This window comes from Catharus ustulatus, chromosome 6 (assembly GCF_009819885.2).
Source record: "Catharus ustulatus isolate bCatUst1 chromosome 6, bCatUst1.pri.v2, whole genome shotgun sequence".
NCBI classification, from domain to species: domain Eukaryota; kingdom Metazoa; phylum Chordata; class Aves; order Passeriformes; family Turdidae; genus Catharus; species Catharus ustulatus.
In genome coordinates this window covers 47,364,804-47,387,704 of record NC_046226.1, presented here as the reverse complement: position 1 = coordinate 47,387,704, position 22,901 = coordinate 47,364,804, and the positions used below count along the sequence as shown (strand labels likewise).

The 22,901-nt window shown below is 43.0% G+C and overlaps 1 protein-coding gene across 3 annotated transcripts in view; it reads left to right on the top strand.

The window, feature by feature from the left end:
* The window catches only part of MOB2 (MOB kinase activator 2), a 107,563-nt gene extending 88,267 nt beyond the window's left edge, over nucleotides 1-19,296 (top strand). For all 3 annotated transcript variants that reach the window (XM_033063603.1, XM_033063602.2, XM_033063601.1), the window contains exons 2-5: nucleotides 8,975-9,135; nucleotides 10,338-10,431; nucleotides 16,531-16,655; nucleotides 17,946-19,296. In XM_033063603.1, the coding sequence (XP_032919494.1) occupies nucleotides 8,975-9,135; nucleotides 10,338-10,431; nucleotides 16,531-16,655; nucleotides 17,946-18,256 (691 nt within the window). In that variant the 3' untranslated portion in view covers nucleotides 18,257-19,296. The remainder of the gene's footprint in view (nucleotides 1-8,974; nucleotides 9,136-10,337; nucleotides 10,432-16,530; nucleotides 16,656-17,945) is intronic.
* The last annotated feature ends 3,605 nt before the right edge of the window (nucleotides 19,297-22,901 follow it).

The window sequence follows — 22,901 nt, the reverse complement described above, 5'->3', positions numbered from 1 at the left end:
ACTTTTCTCCTTTCTCTGTGGTTTAATTAGAGAAATGTAAGGTATGCTGTAGTTCCCTGCAATGTTTTTTGTTTTAGGGAAAGAACTATTTATCTCTGCTGGTTTCCAGAGGTCCTTGGAGAACTAGCTGAGATGTAAACATTTACAAGTGCAGATATCTGTGGTGAAAAGAATCCTGGCCCCACCGTGTAGCTGCAGTATGGGAGTATATTTAGTAGTGGAGGATGATGAGGAAGCATTTGTGTTGCTTGAATACTAATGGCATTTTTCCTCTAAGGGAGGCGAGGATACAGGAGCATCCTTATCTTGGTATTGTGTATGGGCCTGATGGGTTTGGAGTGTTTGCCTGGGGACTGAAATGAGCTGTGTGTTAACAAGACAAAACCCAGATCAGAGCTCCAGCCTGCGTTTTCAGCTGATGAATGTCTGGGCAGAGATGTCCTAAAGAGTCAACATGGGGTGGCCTCTCCTGTCCCTGTGAGACACGTTCGCAAGCAGGGATTTGGGGTTTGCCTTCTTTCTGCTCAATTTTGGCTTCCTTTCAGACTGTTTGCCAAGTGGAGACTTAAAAAACAACAAAAACAAACAGTAACCACCATCCCATGTCGTTCCCAGTTTCAGGACTTGGGCACTTCTGACTCAGTGCTCTGCTGTGTGGTTTGTTCCTAAGCATTGAGTAAATTAGTTGTTACAACACTTAGTCCATGACCTACTGAATCTCTGTTGCCACAGACCTTATTTGGCTCCATGTAGAGATAGAAAAGGAAAATAGGAAAGATTGGTCATTTTTATTTCCTGTTCCACAAATTACCAGAAATCTGGACTGTAGTAGGTTGCTTAAGTAAAGAATCTTGCTGAGCCTTCATGCTGGCACCTCCTGATTGGGATATGTGAGGGCATCTTGCCACCAAGGTAAGAGGGAACATTTCAAAGTGTAGAACAACTGCATATTGCTTAGGTAATTTTCTTCTAGTGAATTGTTCCTTTTAACTTAAGTAGTCTGTTTGTTTCCCATTGGACATGGCTGCCCTGGTGTCCCAATTGTATTATCTGGAGGGGGACTTGGAGAGGGCAAGGACTATGCAGTCAGCAGCTGGATACCTCTGTTCGGTCTGGGGGAGGAGTTCTGGCAGGTAGGCCCAGGGAAGAAAGGGAACTGCAGTGCAGTGTGTTTTACCACAAGAATGCACTCTGCACATTTTTGTAGCATTAGCTGAGCTGTGGCGTGCCTGGCCTTGCCTCTGCAGCCCTTCTTCCCAGAGCTGCACTGGAGACAAGATGGGGGACCCTGGCCACCAACAAAAACCCCTGAGAGTCTCAGCAGGGGAGTTCATGTGCCCCTGACACACCACTGTAGGCAGACACCAGCTTGTGCTGGGAGGTGATGAACCAGGGAGGTAAGAAAAATCATTGCTGTTTGGGTTGGAAAAGACCCTTGAGGTCTGCAATTAAACCATATACACACATCATAAATACTTCCAGGGATGGTGACTCCCACCAGTTCCCGGGGCAGCCTGCTCCAGGGCCTGATAACTCGTTTGGTGAAGAAATTTTTCCTAATACACAGTCTATACCTTGAGGCCATTTCCCTTTGTCCTATCCATTGTTACCTGGGAAAAGACCTTTTCTTGCTGCAACCTCCTTTCAGGTAGCTGTAGAGAGTGATAAGGTAGCCTGAGACTCCTTTTCTCTTGGCCACACAACCCCAGCTCAGTCAGCTGTTCCCTGTAAGACTTGTGCTCCAGCCCCTTCACCAGTAGGTGGGTGGGGAGTCTTACAGAAGGGCACAGAAAGGCTTGGTTGTACCAGACGTGGCATGGTGCAGGTGCCCCATTCTCCTTGCTTTGCCAGCAGCACCAGCTGGACTCAGTCTGGCCCTACAGAATGTTTTGGGCTCTCTGTTGAGAAGCAGCATTATGAAATAATGTTATGGCACTTGTCATCCTTAACATGCCTGCCATGCCTTGGCACCGACTGTTTACAGCAGAGCATCCGGAGGCCAAGCAAAGATTCCCTTTTAAGGCAAAGAGCCACTATGAGAATCCCAAGGAAAAAGTTTCCCTGGCATGTAGGGTACATTCTTCTTTCCTCCTCCTCCTCTTAAATAAACTATTAGTAACTTTTAAAAACAGAACAAAAATGAAGAAGCAGGGCCAGAAATGCTGCCAAAGATGCTTTATGCTGCACAACCCCCTTAGGCCTGCACAGCAACCAAGCCCTGGAGCCAACCCAGGGCAGGAGAGGGCAAGAGTGAAGCTGAGGTCAGAGGGGTCTGTCAGAGACCTGTGGCAAGAGGAGATCAGAATGGAGACTGCCTTAAAAAACTTGGTCTCCTTCCCTTCTACAGCCCTGGAGAAAAGCACTGTCCACAGCAACATGTGAACAATTGGACTGAATGCTGCACTGGGATTTGGACTTGCTTTTCAACACCTTGCACAGATTCCTTTCCCATGCTGGTGTTCTTTTCTTTCCCAATCCTGGATGTGTACATCCAGGATTTGTGTTCTGGGTGTGCTGTCACGTGGCGTTTCCAGCTGAAGGCTTAGCAGTGATCTGGGTTAAAACAGGACATGAGATTGCAGAAAAACCTCCAGAGGTGCTAATCTTGTGCTGTTTTCAAGTAAGAGGGGAAATACAAACATCAACTCTAGTGTTGTTCTCAAAGGAAGGGCAGCTCAACTGATCTTTGAAGGAAGCTGTTATTCCCCTTTTTGTGCTTACTGTACAAGTAAACAAAGACACTGAATTACCAAGAAGGGATTCAAGCTCTGTAGCCCTTCTAAGTTTCCAGTTCTTGCTCTTAACTGAGGAGAAAAGGCAGTGGGCTGCTGGGTAGGAAACTGGAAAGCCTTCAGGAGTTTGCTCCTGACCCGTAAGAACTGGCATAACCTGCTTCTTCATTGTTTCTGTCACTTGGACTCATAAATTTTAGCTCATAAAACTGTTTCCTTCCTGCTATGAATGGGTTCAGGACTCCCATGCTTACGCAGAATGTTTGTAACCAGAAATTAACTGATAATTTCTTTCCAGTAAAGGGCCATGTAAAAAGCCTATAAAGGTAGAAAGTTGTCTGTGAGCAGCTGACCTGGTTACGAAGCTGTAGCCTTCCGTTCATGGCTGAAATCACTGTGTTTTTCCTTTCTGCAAAGGGAGTACATTAGAGCGAGAGACCTTGAATATTGGAATTTTTTTTGCTTTAATGGTTTTACTCCCTCTTCTGTTACACTCACATCCCCTTTGGTTCCCTAGCCAAAGAAGGGAAGAGGAGAGAAGCTAAAATGCAAACATCCAATACAGCTTTAAGTTTGAATTCTAAACTCTTATTCACTGGAAGAATAAAAACTGTTCGTAAAGTTTACCTGAAGGACACTGCTGCAATGTTGTCTTACTGCGTCTCTAATTTTGTTTTTTGAGAAGCTAACTCTCCATCCTTAGAGTGCCAAAAAAGGTTTTAGTAGAAGTACTTCACTTTCTAACACTTCGTATAGTGGCACTTGTTCTAAAACACAACTCTTCAAAAAGAAAAAAAAACTTACAGGATAAAAAATTGAACGCCCAGACGGTTTGAGATATCAATGTGTAGAGGTGTACTTGGAATATGGTGTTGCAGTTGCACACAGTAATCTCTGTAAAGTTCTAGTTGGCAGTGCACCATTTAAATCCCAAGCATTTCCAGACTGTGAACTATACCAATTGTAAAATGCAAGCCAGGTTACTTGAAAATAACCCCCAAACCCTTGAGTGTTGTTTTTAACATCATTTGGTACTATTTCTGTGGGTATCTTTAGTTTTGATGTTCCTTAAAACAATTTTTTTCTTTTTGTGTCATTTTTTTCATGCACTGCTGTGGACTGCAGGGTTGTACTCTAGCCAACACTAATGGAATATGTCACAGCTGGATTGGCAACAGCTGAGACTTGCTCTCTTCTGAATTTGTGGGGATTGCTGGGATTATAGCAGCTAACCTTGTGTAAGGAATAGGGTCAGTTGCTAAATAAAGCCCACAAAACCCCACCACATTAATCACAAAATACATGTCTTCGTCCTGTAAGGTTCATGATCCATGGTGATTTTCATCCTTACAGACTTGAGATGGCTTGTGAGTTTTGAAGTTTGCAGAGACAGAGGCAGATATGCTATGTGAGGCCTGTCAGACCTGTTCTGTAAATTTTCCAATGGAAATTGGGGTGTTTGAGACTTGGTTGGAACCTGAAACTGGTACTGATCCAGAGGGCACAGAGTAATGGGAATTTTACCTGCAGCTCTGGTCATCACCACTACAGGCTTTTACAGGAACTTTCTTAACTTTCTGAAGTCGTTCTTATTTCCATTTTAACATGCCAGACTAAAACAGGAAAACCAACTTCCAAAAGAAAAAGTAAACAGCCGTTCATCCCAAGGACAGTTGCTTTGGTGTAGAGGATGAGAAAGGGGGATTCTTGAAGAGATTTCAGTTTCAGATCCAGTGTAAGAAACTGCACAGGTTGCTGGAGACAGCAAGAAATTATTATAGCTGTGCTGGTTTTCTCTGGAAAAAAAGGGAATCCTGAACTAGTAGAGATCACCTAAAATAGCATGGTAAATTTAGGGAAGTTTGGCATTTACTAAATCATTAATCTTCCCTCTGTGTGATAAGCTGGAGAATTAATCATGTGCATGACCAGAGCCCTGGATGCCTGGTACAATTCCAAAGTGATAGGAACTACACCTGGTTATGAAGCACATCCACAATGGGATGTGGAGCCATTGAGTCTCTGGTCCTTCTTCAGCTAAAACAGATTGCTTCATATGTGCTTCCTTCCAAACACCCCATGTTGGTTTATTTACACTGAAGCACATCTTTAGCATCTGTACCATGAATCAACTTTGAACCTTACAGCCAGTTTCTGCTCTGAAATGGGAATAACACTTCCTCAAAATGGTGTTAAAAGTAAACCTTGATGGTGCTTTGAAGACGCTCTGAAGTGCAGGGTTTTTTAAACCAAGGAACTGCTGGGCATCTGATCTAGAAGGAAATAAGAGGGAAAGATTAGTGGAGGATCTTGTTAACTAACATGGGATAAGAAAGCAGGCTGGAAAATAGGCAATTTTATTCGATCTTAACAAAGCAGTTAGACTAGGGATAAAAATCTTACACCTCTCTTTCTCCAGTGAAATCCCGGCAAACTTGCAGCTGCTGTGTTTTCTAGCTGGACACAAGGCTGAGTATGGCAGCCCTGCTAGAAGCATTAGTGTCTTGGCCTGGTGCCAGTTTGCTGAACCTTTTTCCAAGACTTCAGGCAAGTGATCTCTCTTCTGCCATTTCCCATCACTTTTCCCTCTCTGAAATTTATTTTGGGTGTGACTTGGCCTGTGGCATCACGTTCAATTGGGTGCCTAAAACCAGAGGCAGACCTTGCCTGGGAATTGTCTGAGGAAATAGTTTGTACTCTGGTTTGCCTGTCAGTATAAACTGTGGAGTGCAGTCTTCTTGGATTCCCTAAAGATGTTTCTTTCCTTAAATAGTATTTAAGTACTGATAGACAGGAGTTGTCTAAGGTGTGGACAGACCACCAAACTGCTGCATAGCAGCTACTTCTGCAGCTGCTTGGGTGATACAATTGATGTGGCATGGAATATTAAGATAAATTAAAGAGGTCTCTAATTTTTGAAGACTCATGTAAACTTGAATCAGGACTTGAGGTGCCTATAGCTGAGTTTTGAAAATTCTGCTCTTTTTATTGCCTTAGATGACATTTAGTTATGTTTTCCAATAATCAGACATTTACAGGTGATGAATTTTGGTGTTTCCTGAATAGAACACTAAAACTCTGCTGTTCTTGACTTTTTTTTTTTATTTGTGTACTTTAAACATAAAATGAAAAATTACGGAAGGCATCTTGAAAGAGCTCACAAAAAGGAGGTCATGGATGTTTCACCTTGTGCCTTTTGGAGTTGAATTGAGCCTGGTGTTTTCTTAAAAGGTTTTGAAGCAGCAGTGAACTTGGATGTAGGGGTGAGAAGAGGGAAGGAAGCTTATTCCTAAAGTTTGCACTATTTGATAATCCTGGTGATTGTGAATGAGTGAGCTTTGGTTTGTCTGGGATACGGAAGTATTCTTGGTTTATTCTTAATCATATGTGGTTGTGTTTCTAAAACAGGGTTTTTTTCCTACTGCTGGATGCTCCAGCTTTTTAAGTTTAAAAAGACAATACTTTACACTGTGGGTTGGTATTTATAGCTCCCAAACTAAAGCCACAGTTTTACAGCCTAGACTGAGCATGACTCAATTAATTTGAGTAAGTCAGTAGAACCTAAGTTCTGCAAGTTCTGCCTAATTGGAGAGGGATACATGGCCCAGTTCAAAACGCCATTTTTAAGGCTGGAATTTTTTTTGCGCATGGCAATTTGACATTCAGGTTTCAGTGGTGTGAATAAATCTGTTGGTAGCAGTGATTCTGGGTATTTTGCAGGTTCTGTGATGATACCCAAGAGGTTCTTTTTAAACCAAGCCAAAGCTTTGGAAAAGGGCACAGCATGGGATTCTTCAAGAAGCTTTTGTTTGAAGTGCTCCAGTTCCAGCACAAGGCAATTGTGGAAAAACTTACACAATCTATTTAAAAGACTCAAAGCGACTGCGTGTACTGATCTAACAGAGAATTGACACTTGTGTGAAAATGAGAGGCTTTGGATTTTGCAAAAGAACGATGTAGTGTTCTTTGCAGTAGCAAACTCGTGAAAGATATTCAGTGTTGAATTTTTGTTTATTCTCCTGAAATGGGGAAGAGATGCTGAAGTGAGGATGAGGTACACCCCACCCATTCCCATGTGATGGAAGGCTTGCCTCAGTCTCATGTGTCCTGCTTCCTTCTGTGGTTTCCCTCCATAGCCTGACAGACTATCTTTGACCTCTTTGTCTCTCTCTTCCCTCCTCCTCCTTACAGAAGACTGCTCTTAGCTGATGTGGCACAGCCCTAACCTGGGGCCCTTGGTTTAATTATCCTGAGCTACAGCAAAGACAGAAACTATCCAAACTCTTTCTCACTGATAACTTTTTTCCCCGAGTGTGGTTAATGCGGTTTGTCAAACCAGTGTCTGAAGCTGAAGGTCTTTTCTGCATGACTGTTACTTGAACTATAATTTTCCTTAAAAAAATCAACTTATCCTCGAATACCAGAATCCTGGCCCCCTCCCCCTCCAGCCAAACTGGACCCAGAAACCACTAAATGTAGCAGATGCAAGGGTTTGGAGACAGGAATAGTCTGACAACCAAGAACTGTTATCTAACTGAGTAACCCCTCTGTGTTAAGGGCCTTGCACTGAGGAACAACTGAATTCTCATATCCTAAAATTTCCTTTGTGTAGCAGCTATGAGAATTAGTCCAGTTCACTTCATTAAATAAACATAAGGGACAAATCCTGCAGGCTCCATTTGGATTGGAATGCACTGCTGTGGAAAAAAGATATGGCAGGAAATGTGCGGGAGTACATCTCTTGTGCTGAATTCATCCTCACAAATACTGCCTTCAGTTTATTTTCATTCTGTATTTGTATTCTTTAGAAAGATGTTCTACATTGTAGTATTTAAAAATATGTCACAGGCCTCCCCTCTTAAAACCATGAAGCCCACCTTTCTCATTAGCACGGGAAAGAAGGTGTGACCATCTGTTCCCTGCCAGACACCTGCAGTGCTTTCTGCACATCTGTGTAAATACATCATCAGGCTGTAAGTGTATATTGTGCTGCTGTCACCAAGTTTTCCTTGATTTTCCTTCATGGTGGCCTTTCTGAAGAGCACAGAGTCTTCAAACACCATTCCAGGGAAGATGTGTATCACATCCTCACAGCAGAAATTAGGCCTGCATATATCTCAGACAGGAACACAGTTGGAAGATTATTTAAGTGTGTTAAGAGCCCAAATGTGAGGTCTGTTTCCTTTGGACGACATCTCAATGAGTTTAGACAGCAAACTTAATGCAATCATCTGCAAAGGTGGGCTTGTCTTGGCTGTACAGATCCTTAGAAATCACTTTAATGAAGACAGCCTGACATTAAAAAAGAACTGACATCACTTCCTTGTTTTTACATTATAATGGACAGCAAGTATTGCCCTATGATTGTGTCTCACCATTAAATAGACCTTCCATCTCTGCTTAGGTGGCTTTTTTAGCTGTAGGAACACATGGATGTTTGATCACATAGCCTAAAAGACCAAAGTGCTTGACCTGTTGTCCTTGCTCTGAAGTCTTACTGAATCCCTGGTGCAGGGTTGGATTGAAAGTCTATTTAAAAACAAGTGAGAGAAAAACTCTAGTGATTACAGCAAACACTTTACAGATGGGAGATGAAAAGTCACAATATGCAATGGAGATAAATGTCTTCTATGGAATGTGGTTTCTGTGCTTTTATAAATCCAAATGCAAGGTTATTTCATAATGCACTGGATTTCTAGGGGTTTTCAGAAAAACATGAACTCAGATCTTTCTGTCCCAGGTATCCCTGGAATTGATAAATCAGGTGTTTTTGTAGTTATCACTACTTTTAGCTGGAGTCACAGATGTTCACTTCAGAGGGCTTCTGACGGGGCTGGAGAGCAAGGAATGCTGTAGGCTTTGAACAAGCAGCACCAGCTTTTCCAGCTATCTTCTTGCAGCAGCCAGATTTGCTGTTTGTCAGACTCCCATTGTGCAGGTGACCAGGAACTGTGTGATGCAAGGTTGTTGGTGCTCACATGGGCTCCTTCAGGCACAGAGCTGTCCTGCTGTCACCTGTTCACAGGCCTGAGGAGAGACCAGTGCTCTCCCAGGAGTTTGCGGTCTCGTCTGGCTAAAGGGCAGGGGAGGTGGAGCAGCAAAATGAAGCTATGGAGAAGGGGATGCAGGAGGAGCAGTGTGAAGGCAAATACAGGAGTTTGGAGGAACCAGCTGCTTTAAGGCTTTTGTGGCTGTTCAACAGCAGAACTAACCCCACTTCTCTCTTTTTTAATCCTTTGCAGGAAGTCCAAGGGAAAGCCAAATGGTAAAAAGCCAGCACCGGAAGAGAAGAAACTTTACCTAGAGCCAGAATACACAAAATCCAGAATTACTGACTTTGAATTTAAGGAACTAGTGATGTTACCACGGGAAATAGACCTCAATGAGTGGCTTGCCAGCAACAGTGAGTATTGTGTTCATACATCTCTGAGCTTGCTGTCCATCCTCGAGAGGCCATCCATTCACTCTTTTTGCTGTTTGCAGTGCTTAGAGAAGCACTCAGTGACTATTTATGCTTACTGTGTAATGCATGTCATTATACCTGGAGTGGTAATTAAGCTGTCTCACGCACAGCCCAGCTGTGCTCAGCAGCATGAAAGCCTTGATGCATTTCCTCCTTCCAGCTCTCTCCCTGTGGCACTGAGGGCACTGCAGTTTTGGATGCTCTTTGGAGAACCATCAAGATTCCCGTTGATTGCTTGCTAAACTGGCTAGTTCTGTATGTTTCTTGACTCCAGCTACTGACCTTCCAGAAGCATTGTAAAAATGTAGTTTCTATAGACTTGTATGTAAAGCAACTTATACCTAAAGCCAGAAGTTAAGTCTTTTGGTCAGATTTTTTTCCTCCCCCCTCCTTCCAAATTTTGGTGGAATCACTGGGGATTTAAACAGTAGACAGGCTGAAATTCAGAGATGTGACCAACTACTGTGACTGAATGCTGTACCTGTGCACTTCGGCCCTGATTTGCTGGGCTTCTCCTGCCAGTTCTCAACTGCATCTATGACCCCTCTTGTTTATGTTTTCAGCAGTCTGTGGTAGTAGCAAGAAACTACCTTAAACTGCACACTAGGAAAGTTTATAGAGACTCATTAAGAAAAAGTGAGGTGCCCCGTGAGAAGTATTAAGAAGTTAAATTATCTCAGGAGATTTTTAAAAACTAGAAGTGTACTAGGTTTCATGCTGTTTTTTGTTTTTACAAGGAGACATGTTGTGAAAACTAATAGTGATGTTTTCTAGCCACTGTAGATTTTAAGTCTGACTTCAAAAGAATGTAGTAAATTGTTTGCCTTCAGCTTATAGCAGAGTATTCTACTGTAAAGGTGAGGCTGATGATGGAGACACTTTCCAGTCTTGCTGCTTTGTGAGTAATACGAGCTAATGCATCATAGTGCTTTCATCTTAAATCAAAACAAGAGCTTTCATTCTGTGTACCTCTTTGTTTTGCAGTTCATCATTAGACTCATTTAGCTAAATCATGTTTAAATTTGTATGCAAGCTCAAGACTGAGGTTGCTTCTCTTGCTGTATTTAAATAATTGTCTGGAGGATAATCAGTGTTTGGAAGTATTTTACTTCTGTATTTTTTTTCTTTTGTTTATTTTTCAGCAACAACTTTCTTTCATCACATCAATTTACAGTATAGTACAATCTCAGAATTCTGTACAGGAGAGTCATGTCAGACCATGGCAGTGTGCAATACGTAAGTCAATATTTTCATTTATTACATGTACAAGGTTTCCATTTCTTCAGAGTTGCCTGGGGGAGGATATTGGTGTTGGATGGCATTGAACAAGTGTTTTACAGCAGGTCTCTACTTGTTGAGAATGTGTCAGCTATGCATCCTCTTCTCTCCCTTCAGCAGGGATGTGTGGTGAAAATCTGTTTTGGTGGAGAGCTAGAAGAGTGAGAATCTCTGAGTGCTCTGAGCTGGTTTTGTAAGGTCAGATCAGAGAGGCAAATGATCATGTGTGAGTTTGGGGGAGAGGGAAAGGAGGATGTTAAGGAAACTTCCCTGTCTGAGTATCCAGGAGCCACTATGGCAGTCAGTTGTGAGTTGGGACCAAGGCCCCTTCACAACAACACAGCCACACTCACTCAGACCAGCTTTTCCTACTGACTTGACCCAGGTTTTCCATAGCAGAGTCTTGGATATCCAGATCCTTAAAATTAACTTGGTACAGTAACTAAATAACCTCATAACAGCCCAGTCTGGCCCCTCCATGGAAGGGCCCCAAACAAAGGAAACCCTGGGCTTTTGTACTCTCACAGTTGAAAAAGCCTGAGTGAGTCTTGGGGTTGTCAGCTCCTGCTGTGTCTTTGAGTGTCACCTGGCTGGGCTGCTGGTCCCCATGTCCTTTGTTGGGCCCCTGCCACACAGAGCTCAGCCCTAAGCCTGCAGTGCCACTGCTCTTGGAAGTACCTGCATGGAGTGTGCTCCTCAGCAAGGACAGGGCAGGATTGTCCGTGCTGTTACAGTGCTGGGCTTCCAGAGAAGGCAGGGCAGGAGAAGTGAGTTGTGAAAACCTCAGAGGGTGATTCTGAGAGCCGGAATTCTGACACAGCTCCAGGCTGCTGGTGGATAACCTCTAGCCTGGTGTGAGCCGCAGGTTCTCTGCCTGAGCCCCTGGGCACAGAGGACTCAAGTGGCAGCTTTGCAAGAGTAAGGAAAACTTTTTGGTTTGGAGTTTTTCTGTCTCTAGAACTTAGTGACATTGACTACCAATTAGTTCTGAAAGAAAGCTTTGTAGTGTTCTGTACAGTGTGAATATAAGAAAAAGTTACGATAAACTTCTCCTGCTGATGAGCACAGTCCAGCATAATGGAATATGAGATCCAGTCAAGTATGAATAACCCTGTTGTGTTTTGGGTTTTTTCCCCTCCAACATGTGTTGATAGTCCTTTTCTTCCCTCCTCTTGCATTTCCTGGGATTAATTTATTTGAGATGGATTTTAAAAGAGACAACTGGGCAGTTAATGTCATAGTACATCAAACAACATCCCAGGGAATATGCAACAGAACCATAACTCTATATTGTATCTCTGACAGTCATTACATCATTCTTAGAAGGAAAGCTTTGCTTAATGCACTGGGCTATCTTGCACACTTGAAATTAATATCAGGGGCTTTCTTTGAGAGCACTCCGAAGCATGCAAAGTGTGTGGAGGGCATTTTTGCATGTAAAAGTTGGAATGATAACTGTCATTTAAAGGCCATGCTAGAGACTTTGAAACCAAGCTGGAAGAGAAAGGAATAAATCTCTGCTGGACCCAGATTTTATCAAAAGGAGACAGCATGTCTCTAAGAAATGGTGAGCAGTAAGATGATTATTTTGTTGATTCTTGTTCCCAAGCTTGCTCTTGTTTAAATTCCTGATGTAGCACTGGCTGTCCCAAGCACTGAGTTTAACTGTTTATCCACTTGGCTGGTAGGAAATAGTGGCTAAAAGGAGGTGGTGATGGGGAACCTGCATTAATGTTGCTCCATTCTGCTTTAGTGAGCCTTAAACAAGAGTTCTCTGTAAGCACCTTGTGCTGCAGAATAAAGAGAGGAAATGCCTGTAGGCAACTGCAGCTGTAGCCTGTATTTTTAGTGGTAGGAACTGATAGCAGAATGTTCCTATCCTTTGTTTTGGAAAAGTGAAAAATTGCGCTATTTGGGAATAACAGGAAGCATGTCTACACTTGGGTGAAGCACTTGAAACGGTTTGTGTGTAGCTAAATCATAACAACCTCATTACCTTCCTGTACTTGGGAAGGTGGCTGATCCATGTTTGCAGGCTGGAGGCTGCTTGCTTCTACCGAGTGTGTGGGTCTATGGAAAGGCCACTGAGGGGAGATCAGCTGCCTACACACCTCAGCACAGTTCAGCTTCGTGGGCCCCCTTCGTAATTGCATTCTCCATATCGTGATCTTCTTGTGCCTTTCCTAGCTCTTGTAAGCTGAGGATGTGCTTGTTGTGCTGGAGAGGCAGCAGTTGCTATGGCTCACTGTGCCTTTGACCTGTCTGCAGTGTATACAAACACCTGAACACTGGTGTCAGCTGCTGATTAACCTGATGGACACTCCAGGCTTAGCCTTCTGTGGCTGTGATCTGTTTGTTGCTGTCCTTTGGAATAAAAGCATCTGGCTATATAAGATTGCCGTAGAATTACGGTACCTTGGAATTAAGGTGCAGTTTGCCATTTTTTCCCATGCTGATTTCTTGGGTAATTCCATATGAAAGTCTGCATTCTGTTCTACTTTTATATTTTCCCTGCTGAGTTCTTTATGATACATTTTGGATTACACCATTCTGGTCATACCTAAGAAAGGCTTTTTTTATTTATGGTTGAGATGTTCAAGTAACTATTGAGAACTGATTGCTTGTCAAGTTACTTGACATTCAAATTGCGCTGCAAGTACCCAGTCCTAAATTCGAAGTATTTGCTGGCACAATAAGCACTGGTTGCAGTTAAATATTTGAGGCAAGGTTTTAACATGTGAGAAAAGCTGCAGCCAACTGACAAACTGCAGACAGATGCAGCTTTCAGCCCTCTGTCAGATACATGAGATAGCACAGCCATCTGCACACAGCGAGGAGGGGAATTTCTGCTTATGGTCACTAGGAGACATCTGACCAAAACTTAGTCTCAGTGTGGAACAGATGGAAGCATTTGCTGGCAAGGTGGGATAATGCCAAGAGAAATACCATAATGGCTAGTTATCCTCAAACTTTAATGAGGGTGAATGAATATAACTTTGGGAATTACTTAATTTTGCTCATTAATATGTTTATTGCCTGTTGTAAAGCAGGTACTATATTTTAGCACAGTATTTACTATTAAAATTTAGTATGCTTTATAGCTTATTAATACACAAACCAGCTTTAAACCACCCTGAGCTATAAACTGGTTTTCTAGCTGACATTTGGGGTAAAACTCCTCAAAGTGCTGCAGTGAGTGTACTGAATAAGAGCCTGTGTAAGTGCTGTACATAAAAGGATGAGTGAGTCTACAAAACTCCTGAGTCAGAAATCAAGGATGAATGCAAACTTTCAGGAAGCCCACCTTTCAAAATGTTTTGGTCCAGTGAAATCCCTTAATTGATAATACTTATCACTCATTTTTTTCTAATCTTCGTCTCCTTTCTCATGTTTATTTTGCCCTTAGTGTCTTTGCATACGGAGGGGGTTTCCCCCTGGAGTGTTTAATTCAAACTTGCACGTTTTACATTTTGTTACATTTAAGTTCCTCCAGCTCTGTGGTTTTAAATGATGCCTCCTTTCTCTTCTCTGCCATCCAAACATTGCTTAGCCCTGTGAAGACATCAAAACTGTTCCAGCTGCTCACAAGCACTACACTCCTGCCTGTGGGTTTCTATCTTGCTTTCTTCACATTGCCTGTTTTTTGGTATTTCTACCAGGACTGTCTCTCCTTCTTTCCCAGGCAAAATAATTTCTACAGGATACGCTTTTCCCTCCTTTCAGAAGTTTTTCTTGTATATTGGTGTAACTTCTGTTCTGCCTTGACTTCTGCGTCATCAACACCAGCCCAGAATGTTTTAGAGGAAAAGGGATAAAGTACATGCATATATTAAGATGCAGTATTATGATTTAATTTCTGATTTTATATGTCTTATGCTTCATTATTTGCATCATAGGCTCTTCTCTGGTAAACCTATAATCATTTCTCCCTGGGATTTAGAACGGAGCTGCAAATTCCTCATACTTTCCATACTGGGGGGATTTAAATCTGCAACTTTTTGAAAAGTGCCCTTAAGTCTCATCTTCTTGTCCTTTCTGTTCCCATCCATTCCCTAATATGGAACTGTGCTGTCACAGTGCCAGTGGTGGAATGCAATTAGGCTTCTGTGCCCAAGTGAGCCCTTCCATGGCCCCAGACTGCTCCTATCCTGTTCATGGAGATAACTCCAGCGTGGGTGGAAGCCGTGTACCAGGTGCGAGATGTTCATGGCACGTCAGGGGCTCCTCTCTTCCCCTGAGAGCTGTGAAATCTATTCAACAGCACCTGAAACATGAGGAAAACACATTACTCTAATCAACAGGACAGTCCTTGCAGTTATCCCCTTACAGTTAACGATTCTTCTCTTTAATTCCAATTTTGCATAATTCATTTCTTAATTTTCAAGGAAAGGCCAAAAGGATGGGTAGTAGGATGCTAGAGCAGATTTATTCACTTACATGAGAATATAAGTGAACTTGTACCATAGCCAAATAGTTTCTTTTGATTAAAATCCAATTATCAGCACTCAGTTTTGCACCTAAGGGCAACTCTAAACTGTGCTGTCTTGCAGTTGAGGATTCCTGCAGCACAAGAGAACTGCGGGGGTAGAACAGTGCAGCCTGCCTCTGCTCTTGGTGACTAGCATTATCTTAAGACCCAAAATAAGGCTGAATTGCCTGGGACTGTCTCTCTCTGCAGGAGTAGACAAACGAGGTTGTTTTGGTGCACTGCATTGTGTAACTCCTTAGAGGTGGATTGTACAAAGGAAGTGAGCAGAGGTGAAGAGCACAGCCTAAGGGCCCAAGTGCTGGATTTGATGCCTGACATAGCTCTAAAAAGAACTTTTGACTCCTGCTGTTTTCACCCACTCACCTTTTTTATGCAATTTTGCAGTCAGTCCTTGTCTCTCTAGTAAATGACAGTGACCAAGTACTACATAGTGAAAAGGAGCTGGAAGAAAATTTCTGAAACCTTAATGTTCCCGGAACTACTTTGTAGTTGCCTTTCCTCTCCTGACTTGAACTACTCTACTTACTGCTGCAGCTTCCTCTTGTTTCATATGGCTTGGGGCATGAACAGTGTCAGTGGGGAAAACCAATACACTGGATTTCTTATCCTATAATATAAGATAATATGATATAGGACCATAAACTGGAACTCAAGGCTTGTCTAATGTTGCATAGGAAAAAAAAAAAATTAAAGTGTTTTCCTGAATTCTTTATTTGTAAAACTTTCTCCCTGTGTGCCTAATCCAGTGGGTAGCTGCTCTTGGTAGCAGTTAGAGATGCTTTAATTAACCATGACTTTTCTTAAAAAAGGAACAAGCATTTAGTTGTTTTGTAGCCTTGAAATTGTCTGTCAGCTGAGGGATGGGTGCAGTTAATCAAAGTGATTATGGCTAACTGATTGAATTTTGGTTGCTTTTGAAGGGCTAGTATCTCCTGTTGAGATCCAACAGGAATATTCACTGGTGGCAGAATCACATGTAGATTTAGGTGTTTGGGGGAGTCTGTAACTGTAACATAAAGAGCAGAGTTCAGACACACACTGGTACGGATGAGCAGGAGGGGTCTGAACTCTTCTCCCGGGTTGCATTTTGGAGCAGGATTTGGAGCACCTGAAATCAGTGCCAGTGCTGGAGAGCCCCAGTCTGGAAAAGCTGGTGTTCTGGAGCCACCGTGTGACTGTTTCACAGTATTGCACTGCACAACCAATTTAGGCTCTCTGATGTTAGGCATCAGAAGTTCAGCAGTTCATCACTGTGCAAAGTTGTTACCTTTAAATACAGTTCTGTATTGCTTTCCTGTACACTTCTACAGGGAATTATCACTCCCTCAGCAGAACCCCTCCCCTTGGAATCCTGTCAGCAAGGCTCGCTGTGCTTGGTAGTGCCACTTGCACTCTGGCCTAGACTGATAGGAAGAGACAAAATCAACCAACACAAGTTGAAGTTCTTTGGTGTAGAAAGAAGTGAATCTCTCCTGTAGCAGCTGTTTTATATGACCTGGACACAGCCTCTGGGAGGAGTAGCTGAGGAGCAGAGTGTGGTGTGGTGACACTGTCCCTTCTCTCCACAGACAGTACTACTGGTATGATGAGCGGGGAAAGAAGATCAAGTGCACTGCTCCTCAGTACGTCGACTTCGTCATGAGTTCGGTGCAGAAACTAGTGACAGATGAGGACGTCTTTCCAACAAAATATGGTATGGCTGCTTCCTGGGGCTCTTTGAGGGTGCCATCAGTCAGGTTGGCATTCACGTGTATGAATACCCGACAGCTTTCTCACTTTTGTTTGGGTTTTTTGCATATAGTTTTCTTTCTTTGCATGTTTCTTTTGTAATTTTGGTTGTTTGGGGGTTTTTTGAGGAAGATTTTAAGTTTGGTTGATTCTTGCAGTTAAAAAAAGACCCCCTTGGTGTATGAACTGGGATGAAAGTCTCACAACCTGACCCCTTGGCCTATATCATCATCAGCACCCCTTTTTCTTCAGGCATTTTGAGATGCTGTAGCCTGGGTTTATAGAGGATAAAATTCTGAAAACAGTCAGCATTTGTGTGTTCAATACGGTTCTTCTGATAGCAAACTCCAACCTTTGTGTGGCTTTACTATTTCCATTAGAGCCTCAATGCATTAAGAAATGTGGGTAATAAATTGGATTGCAGCAATGTGGCTTTGCTTTCTTTGCCCAAGGCTCTGCATTGTCTCTCAGAGTGTTTGCACTTTCTCCTTTCCCATACAAAGATTAAATAAGAATGTGATTTTTAAGAGCTGAAAAGCAATAGCAAAGTAATTTTAATTCAAATTTCTATCTTAACAAGATTGCTACATGCAATGCCTTTGGTTAAAGGGAAGAAAATAGAAACTTGAAGCTGTTGTAGGTGGGCTTAATCAGGACTAAAAGCAGCTGGCTTCATGAGCCATTTCAACAGGTAATTGGGAAACTAGGACATTACAATATAGGACATCACAGTATAGAAAACATTAGGCTACAGCCTTTGCTTACAAGCAGCTTGATCTGGAAGGAGGCAGTTTCTTTCCCCTTTGATAGAATTTCAACAGTGAAATGAGGGAATATGTTATATAAAGTTATGTACAAACTGCCACACACCACCAAGGCCCATGGACTTTGGCTTCCATTTTTGGATCTCTGAATTGGTGTTCTGGGGGAAAACCTACTCCTGGACAAACTAGATAAGGACACAGAAGAACCTCTCGTTTTTACAGCCAGTAATAAAAAAGGTAGTGGCTTCAGAGAAAACTACACCTGCTGCCTGATTTTTGAACCCTTAAGGTTTAATATTTAACTTCAAATGAAAATGCTTAATACCTCCTTTGCTTCGTCCCCCAAATTCCTGTCAAAAGAGGATAATATGACACAGGGCCCTCAGGTCATTTGCTATGTAAGTTGGGCTGGTTGCTCTCATCCAAATGCTGCTGTGGGGCTGACAGTGAGCAGCTGGTGCTATCATGGTGTTTCTCCATCTTCCTTTCAGGCAAGGAATTCCCAAACTCCTTTGAGTCCCTAGTGAAGAAGATCTGCAAGTACCTGTTCCATGTGCTGGCCCATATCTACTCCTCACACTTTAAGGAGACTTTGGCACTGGAGCTGCACGGACATTTAAACACACTCTACACACACTTTATCCTATTCATCAGGGAGTTCAACCTCGTGGACCCTAAAGAGACCACCATCATGGATGACCTCACGGAGGTCCTCTGCAGCAGCAGCGGGAGCAGCAGTAACGGGAGCGGCAATGGGAGCAGCAACAGCGCAGGAGCACAGAACCACGTGAAAGAGAGATGAGCCCTCCTCCTGGACCCAAACTAACATTATAAACACTATAATCTATTGTGTGTGTGTGTATGTATATGTTCAGATATACATACCAGCATATGCAGCGATGAAAGCTGACCGCAGAGATGCTGCCACGCAGGACGCGCAGTCGTACGGGGCTGTACGGAGCTTTGGGTTCGTGCGCCAGCCGGCGAGAAGTTGCACCAATTTTATTTTATTTTCTGTCCACTCCTCCTTTTACCTATTCAGATGGATGACGAGTGCTGTTTTTAGAGAAGAGCCAAGCTTGAGAGTGGGGCCACTCTTTGTTGTTTTGGTTGGTTTTTATTTTTTTGGTTGGTTATTTTTTTTCCCCTTTTGTTTGGTTGGTTGGTTTTCTGTTTTTCTTTCTTTGGTCTTGAGTGCAAGCCCTTTGGTCTTTCTAGGATGGTGGTCCTGCCATTTAAAAAGTATCTATTATATTATAAGAAGTAACTTTTACTTTGAAGTGGCTTAAAATGCAGGTTTGTTTGGGGTTTGTTTTTGGGGGGGTGGGGGTGGTTTTTTGGTTTGGTTTTACATAGACTGCCCCTTACCCTGCCAAAAGCTCCCCCACTGAGTGCATCTTGCCCTTTTGTTAGCTTGGAATGGGAAGAAACTCCTGGCTTAACTAGAGTAGCAACCAAGGGCTTTCTACATGTTGAAAGTGGGCAAGATTCTCCAGTTGTCCCATCTAGTCGGTCACAAGGTGTGAACGTGCAAGAGGATCCACAAACCTTTCTGCTTATTGCTCCTACAACATATATACTCTTTTCTCTGCTCCCCTGCCTCTTTTTTTCCCAGGCACACCTGCACAGGTAACAGGAGTAGGATCACTGCAGTCCCAAACCATGTGCAAGAGTCACCACCGTTTGCTTTCCCCTGAACAGAGGCCCGGGGAGGGGGGGAGAAGGGTATCCTGAGTCAGTCACCGCCTGTGCTAGAAAGATGGCTGTTGGCATAAAATTATATTGTTGGCTTATTTTAGTTCATCTGTTCTATAATAATAAAAACAAATCTATCAGCCACAAGATTCGTTTTCATGTGTGCAGCGTCAGAAGTCACCAGACTCCACCCCTAGAGCCTCCCTTCCAGCAGTGGTTGCTGGCAGCCAGTTTTAGAAATAACAGGTTGTTTTCCAGCCTGTGATCTTATATTTATAATTAATTCCTTACTTTTCCCAGTAGCCCTAGGAGCAGCCTCCCCAGGGAATATGATGATAAGCACCACTTGGAGAGGGGCAGGTTTCCTGTTTGTGCACACATCCATTCTGCAAATACAATACCACAGCATCTCTGGATACAGTATTATATCAGTACTGTATCTGGACAGTGATATTCCTTTCTGTCCTTCAAGTTTCCACTGAATTCTTGCAGTCATTGTTTCCAGTTGGGGAAACGCCAGATTTTGTTTCACTTTTTCTTCTGTCAAAGCTGTGACAATTGTTTGCTACTGGTTTTGTCATTATCTGAGGCTGTGAATGATCAATAACTGACCCGGCATAAATCTGAGAAGGTTTTCCAGCATGAAGTTTGTACCTTAGTAAAAGGCAGTAGAAAGGAGGAAGGTAGAACAAGTGCAAAGAAAAAAGCAAAAGGAAAGAAAGAAAAACAACAAGAAACAAACCAAGAAACAAAGCATGAGCAAAAAAGGACAAAAAACAAAAGAAAAACCACAAGCAAGAAAAAAGCTTGTGAAGAAGAGTGTAATAGCAACAATCAATAATCACAAGTATGCAAGTGAGAAAAAGAATAAATCATAAAAGTTACAAAAAGAAGAGCAAAAAGGCATGGGCACAGGAAAAGGGAAGTGCAAGAATGAGGGCTGGGTGGAGGGATTTGAAAACAGCCTCAAAACTTGTGATGCCTGTATTGTTTGTTTCTGGGCTGTGCATAGCACAGTCTCACTGACCTGCTCAGGTGAGTTGCTGTTAATGCAGTGTTCAAGAGCCCTCCTTCCCCACCATATCCTCCTGCTACAGCCTCCATACCCAGACTAATATTCCCATTCAGTCCCCATTCCCGTTCAGCTCAGTGCTGTGAGCCTTTCCATGACAATTCCCTGCACTGAAGTTTGGAAGGAAAAGCACAGGTCAGGAGCAGTTGAAGTAAAGTTCAAGATAAGAAAATGAGAACAAGAAACAACCACTCAAACCAAGTGACTTCTGGTAATTTAAGATCTTCCTGTTTTTACATGCATTTGCAGTTGTGTTCTCTGTAAGATCATTTAGAACTGAAGCATTTGAGAAAGGTTTGACTTGAACAAGAGGCAGTTCAACCCTGGAAAGACTGACCTGGCTCCAGCTCTTGAGTTTCCAATCACAACACGGTGATGTCTGTGTGGAACACAAGGGTGACTGTGCCTCAGCTTCCCATCAGAACTGGCAGAACCTTGTAGCAAGTCTGGGAACACACGTGTTGGCTCCAAGCAGCAAACAATTCAGCTGCCAGGGGAGCAGTGCAGTCCCACAGAACCTCAGGAAGAGCCTGCTGTTGTTCATGGCAGCTGTCCCAGCTTCACTCTGCAGGCATTTGATACTTCTGAAAGCACGGGCGCCTCATCTGCCGGGGTAATCGCTTTATATTTTACAAGCGGTTAACAAGAACACAAATAATGAATCTTATTTTACTGCGGCCTATCGTGTTGGTTTAGCAGTGGGAAATAGGAAAACACTGAAATAGTGCCAACACCACTGTTCTTGTCAGGAGTAAATGTTACTGTAAAGCTCAGCCTGAAGGCATCTGAGGGTATTTCAGTGGTTACTGAATTATGCTGTAGAAACTTTAGATACAGAAGTGCCACTAAGCCTTGGGAGCTTGTCAGTGACTTCCTCCCATGCTTAGAACATGTCACCAGTGCCTACACTGAGCACTGAGCCTGAATTCACCTGGGACTAAAAGGCTTGGGTCTTCTAACACTGATGAAATTATCATGTTATTGCTTAAAATTTGGTTTGTAAATTGTTCCAAGTGCTGCCAGAACAACAGAGACAATTTAATTACGCTACATTCAATGCCTTCCTACCCCCAAAGATCATACCATGGTTTGAGTGCTGCTAAATAAATAAAATACAGAAAAACAACGAAACACTACTAGAAAAACACCTTCTTGAACCATCTAGGCACACACACACTCACCCTGCCATACTTTGGCAGGCCTTGCCTTGTCAAACTCAACTTTACACCTGCCAGTGCAGAATTCCTGACCAACTTTCAGGCCTAAAACCACAGCAAAGCACAAGCTGTAACAGAGCTGAAGTCTTTCACTTAAACCCAGCAATAGATCTGTGTGTGTTTTGGGGCATCCTGTTCTTAACATTTGGTGCTCTGCAAATATGAGTGATGTGCTGAAGAGCTGAGGTTGCATAAATTAATAGTATATATAAATTTTTAGGGTAAAATGTTGTATCAACTGAAACTTGCCCCTATTTTGTCATTATCCCTGAGTCTTTGAGGCTGCAGCATCCGTAGGAAATCTAAGCCTCAGCATCTATAAATAAAAATGGGAAGAAAATAATTTCTTTATCCAAGCCATCTGGAGTAAACACCAGCAGCAGGTCAGCAAGCACCAAAGTCAGCAGCTTGTGTCTGTCACAAGTACTACCTCTGGCCATTCAGGGAAGGGACACAGGAGCAGTGCCACCACATCTTTTGTACAAACAGCCACGTGCAAAGTCATGTCTACACAGCTTAATCTCAAGGGAATGAAGCTGTATAGAGCTCAGAGGGGCAGCTTCACCCCAGCCCTAAGAAAGGTCAAGTGGCAAGCTGGAAGTTGAGCCAAGCACCTTTTACTTTGACCCAGCAAAATCAGAGCTATGCCTTTCCTCCTTGCCTGGGAATTGCAGACAGTTACAATCTCAGATCCCACAGAGCACACTCATTTTACATGTGAGTAACAACCTCTTAACCAAGAGAGTTATTTAAGAAGCTCAAGCAGAAAAGAACCCTTTGTTGCTGAGATATCTGGGGAAGCAGAGATGGCTCTGAGGTACCACCAGTTCTGGCAGAACATGTGCATGCCAGGATGCTCCTGGAAGTGATCAGGGGCTAAAGACGGGTGCTGCCAGGTAACAATGAGCTCCTGCTCAGCAGGAGACTGAAGGACTGCCACAGAAACAAGCCATCCCATAAAAGAACAAGCCAGCTTTATGAAGCCTGCTAAGCATGCTGATCTCACCAAAGCCATACTTCACCCAACAAGCCTTTGCTCACATCCATCATGGAACTTGTCCCAGCCAATCCTTAGCTCACCATTACAGCTGTTAACAGAAAGAAGTCAAATCCAGAAATACTCTCCCATTATCTAAACTGCAGACAGAGGAGTAGGTTGTTGTTTTGTTCTATTCAAACCTACTAAAGCAATGAAAGCAATGTTTGTGTCTGTAGCACAAATGGCAACTCCAGGCAGTGCAAATGTAGTTCTGTTGCCCAGTGGCTGTCAGTAGTCACAGCACAGGGCTCCGTGTGGCTGAGTGATTATGTTGCTGTGCCAGTACCACTGCCTGAATATAAACCCCGTACCTGAAGGATTTCAGGACAGATCTGGTATCTTTACATGATAAGCTGAGTGCAGAACAGTGAAATCTTTCCAAATGAACTGATGATACAACATGAGAAAAACACCAAACAGCTGG